At 45.4% G+C, this 4,112-nt stretch overlaps 1 protein-coding gene across 2 annotated transcripts; it reads left to right on the top strand.

Annotated features, from left to right (window-relative positions):
* The first annotated feature begins 1,065 nt into the window (after positions 1 to 1,065).
* LOC103708613 (leucine-rich repeat extensin-like protein 3) lies at positions 1,066 to 3,690 on the top strand. Of its 2 annotated transcripts, none has more exons than XM_039129221.1 (3): positions 1,066 to 1,521; positions 2,051 to 3,041; positions 3,150 to 3,690. In XM_039129221.1, the coding sequence occupies exons 1-3, from the start codon at positions 1,095 to 1,097 to the stop codon at positions 3,472 to 3,474; spliced, it is 1,743 nt and encodes a 580-aa protein (XP_038985149.1). In that variant the 5' UTR covers positions 1,066 to 1,094; the 3' UTR covers positions 3,475 to 3,690. The 2 variants fall into 2 exon arrangements, with proteins under 2 accessions (XP_038985149.1, XP_038985150.1); XM_039129222.1 differs by having other exon boundaries at positions 1,067 to 1,506.
* Positions 3,691 to 4,112: the final 422 nt, after the last annotated feature.

Raw genomic sequence — 4,112 nt, 5'->3', positions numbered from 1 at the left:
TCCTACCAATTTTTTCTCAAAGAAGAAACTGAGAAATATCTGATTGTTATTCAGTCTCTTGTGAAAGAAACTTCAATGTTTACTGCAAGCACCAGCACAGATTTTGTTCTGATCAAACTACTACTACTCTTACATGCCTAAGATCCATGCTGGAACTTCTCTCTCTCTCTCTCTCTCTCTCTCTCGATATATATATATATATATATATATATGCTCTCGAGAAATCTACAGTACGTTATGTGTCTGCACAACTTTAAATGCCTTAGGGGCATCAGATTGTTTTGAAGAAGTCACCGGCCACACCTGATCTTGTGGTGCAACTTAGCTATGAATGATGTGGCGTGCGTACTCCAAATAAAGGACATTTGGTCATTGAAGACTCATGCTTACGTTGAATGCGAGAAACAAGGTAATGAATCCTGAACCAGACTAGCTATTCACCTGCATTGTTTCCTCGTGAAGTGGGAGATTCCTATCTAACCATCAAAACAAGACAAGGGCAATAACTTGCGTCTATTAAAATCAGACTGGAGTTCTGATTTAAGTGGCTCAGAAACTCAGGCCGGTTAACTGGTATAAGGTGCTGTGGAAATACTTGGAAGATGTAGAAAATTCGTAATAAGGATTGATATAGGAATTAAACCAGAAACTGAGAAACTGGAAAAAGAATGACGATTAAATTGGACGACAACAAATTTTTGATATGTTTATGATCTTGACCACTCCATTTACAAGCTGGGATCGCCAACCAATTGCTTTTTGATGGCTGATTCAACTTTGAATTTGATAAATTTCATATAGATAAATGGGATATGTGAGTTTTAGAACAGCAGCGACTCAGTTTAGCTTTGATAGTTTAGGCCATAGATTGTTGTTCCTTCTAATAAATGCATTCTGGCTGGCATGGTTAGGTAACATCATGTTCGATAATTTTATGATTCTTTTAATACTTGTCCCGTTGATGGGAAGCATGCTTCTAAAGCTAATTTCATTGGTCGCATGTACTTAATTTCTGAAAAGATGGCATGCTTCCCATCACCTCATGCAAGAATCTTAAAAACAAATCGTAGCATTAAGCATGGATATAAATATTAATGGAATCTGGCCACTTAAGGAGGTCCAAGCGGATCGGTAGTATTTCGTTGGATGGTATGCAGGAAAATATTAAATGTCACCCAACAACTCCCTGTCCTGCCCTACCGGCAGCATTTATGTTCATGAATGCAATACTATCCTTCCAATCGCCCCTTCCTGTGTGTATTTATAGGCATGGCCACTCAACCGCGTCGTTGCAGGATCTTGTCTCCAGTACTTTCATTTTTGTTCCTTCTTTCTTCCCTTTGTTTGCAGCAAGATTGATAGAAATGGAGAGGGAGAGTAAGGCGAAGGCTCATCTCATGAGTTTTCTATTAGCAGGTTTAGTTTTCCAGACTGTGATCACTCCGGTTGTGTCTCGGAGCCTTGAGGAATTCTCAGACCAGAAGAACTACTACTCCACCCCACATAGTAGGACTCCGAAACGTAGTCTCTCTCTCTCTCTCTCTCTCTCTCTCTCTGCGCGCACGCATGTATGTGTGTTCAAGTGCATGCATGCGCGCTCGTGTTTTCTAAGTGTTCTAGTTTACAGTCATCAAATGTAGGAAGCCTGCAACTAACTAGATTTTGCTACCAACCTAGTGGCTTTCTGGAGGCATGTTAGTGTAGACTCATCTGTGTTTTATTGTCATGGCCACCTAATTAATGAGCATTAACTTGACAAAAATACCATGCTTTGAAAATACCAGAAAAACTAATGAAACATAAGTTGCCCATATTTGAAGATGGGCTTCTAGCTGCAACAACAACAACAAAAACAGAAAAAAGAAAAGAAGACAAAGGCCATCACCTAATGTAGTTCTAGGTGTTTTACTTTCACAAGATATTTTCAGGACTTGAACACCAACTTGCTACTCCTTGACTCTAGATTATTTGATTGTAGTAAAATCTCTCCCATCAAAATTTACAGAAAGCTATATAAGTTATGACAATGCCATGGCTTGCATTCTTGCAGACCCACATAAGGAACCGACATCATGTTCGACTCCATCAAATGGTGGCCCATCGACTCCCTCTCATGGAGCCGGAGGCGGCCATGGCTTGCCAACACCATCACATGGAAGCGGATGCGGCCATGGGTCACCATCGCCGTCACAAGGAGGTGAAGGCAGCTATGGGTCTCCGCCACCGTCACAAGGAGGCGGAGGCGGAGGCGGAGGCGGCCACGCATCGCCACCGCCATCACATGGAAGCGGAGGTAGCTACGATACACCATCACCTTCGCGTGGGAGTGGCGGCTACCACAATGCGCCACCATACAGTGGCGGCCATTCCTCGCCAGCAATAATTCCTCCTTCGTCTCCCCCTATGGTTGTGCCACCCGTCACCCCATCACCAGGAAATGGAGGGAGCTTTGGTACACCAACACCTCGAAGCAGTGGTGGCTCGCCGCCGCCCTTCCCTGTGGTTCAGTCACCAGTCACACCACCTGTAAGTGGAGGTATCTACGGTACACCAACACCCTCCCATGGAAGCGGTGGTTACTACAATTCACCTCCAACTCCAAGCAGCGGTGGCTCGCCGGCCATCATCCCCTCTCCGCCCTCCCCCATGGTTGAGTCACCGGTCACACCACCGGGAAGTACTGGAGGTGGCTACGGTACACCAACACCCTCACATGGAAGCGGTGGTTCCTACAACTCACCTCCAACTCCAAGCAGCGGTGGCTCGCCGGCCATCATCCCCTCCGCGCCCTCCCCTGTAGTTGAGTCACCGATCACACCACCTGGAAGTGGAGGTGGCTGCGGTGCACCAACACCCTCACATGGAAGCGGTGGTTACTATAATTCACCTCCAACTCCAAGCAATGATTGCTATAATTCACCTCCATCCTCCCCTACGATCGAGCCGCCTGTCACCCCGACTCCAACCATTCCGGACATCACACCGCCGTCGCCCTTGATCCCGGATCCAAACAGCCATCCATCCTTCACCGGCACTTGCAAGTAAGAGCAACCGCCCTCCATGATATATCCAAAATTTTTATAACTACTGTTTTATTTTTCTTCTTTGTTTTTTTAACGTAACTTCAATTCTTTCTTGATCTGTCAAAGCTACTGGAGGACACACCCTGAAGCCATATTGACTGTACTGGGATACTTGGGCAACATCAGCCAGCTCTTTGGGGCGGCATGCGGCTTGGCTTTTGGGAGAGACCTCAGCTTGCCTGAAGCCTTGGCAAACACCAGGGCCGATGGGATCGGCGCCCTCTACCGGGAAGGAACGGCTTCTTTGCTCAACTCTCTTGCTGATAGGAGATTCCCCTTCACCACCCAACAGGTCACGGATGCCTTTGCGGCTGCCGTCACCTCCGACGAGGCTGCGGCAACGCAGGCAGAGCTCTTCAAGCAAGCTAACGAAGGACGTCTCAAGTTTTAGAAGCATAAATAATCGTGTTTTTTTATATATGTGTGCTTTTTTTCTTGGTTCTCTAGTTAGTTCATGGGTGCACTCCTGCGTCGGTGTTTTGTCGCGTCTAGGCTTCGGTTGTGCCTTGTAAGTTGGTTGTTTCAGCTGAAACTCCTTGTATTAGTGTGGTTGCTGGGGAACCAGAGTTGAATGAAAAGCTAAAACCAGTACCAGAGCAGAAAAAGAGTATAGATGGTCGTGTTCGGTGTGTTTTTCTCTCTTTTTTTTTAATAAAATGAATGGATCATACATCTTTAGTATAAATATATCCAATAAAGCATAATCTAATTAGCTGACAAGCCGGTCCAAAGCACCTCCACTAGAATAGAAGCAACCCATCCAATAAGACCAGGTCTGGATCAGAATTTGGTTCGTCTCCGGAACAATCTGATCATATTTGGTCCTATATCTTGGGTAGTTCCATTACTCAACTCAAGCTAAACTTGATTGCTTGAATGGGTCTATATATAAATCCTGATCTCTAATCGAGATCTGGTTTAGGTTGCAGCATTGCCAGTGGCTTTGATTGGAGCCAATATGAGAACTGTCGCAACATATCTGGAATGCGACAGCTCCGATCCAAATCTAATGCTTAATTTGGAGAGATG

Source organism: Phoenix dactylifera, chromosome 8 (genome assembly GCF_009389715.1).
Source record: "Phoenix dactylifera cultivar Barhee BC4 chromosome 8, palm_55x_up_171113_PBpolish2nd_filt_p, whole genome shotgun sequence".
NCBI lineage: Eukaryota > Viridiplantae > Streptophyta > Magnoliopsida > Arecales > Arecaceae > Phoenix > Phoenix dactylifera.
This window is presented reverse-complemented; position numbering and strand designations above follow the sequence as displayed.

Bases quoted from the DNA above. Each gene is read 5' to 3' on its own strand.
- LOC103708613 (XM_039129221.1), top strand. From the start codon at position 1,095: ATGGAATCTGGCCACTTAAGGAGGTCCAAGCGGATCGGTAGTATTTCG. The intron at 1,522-2,050 runs GTAGTCTCTCTC...GCATTCTTGCAG, and splicing joins ACATAGTAGGACTCCGAAAC to ACCCACATAAGGAACCGACA. The intron at 3,042-3,149 runs GTAAGAGCAACC...GATCTGTCAAAG, and splicing joins TCCTTCACCGGCACTTGCAA to CTACTGGAGGACACACCCTG.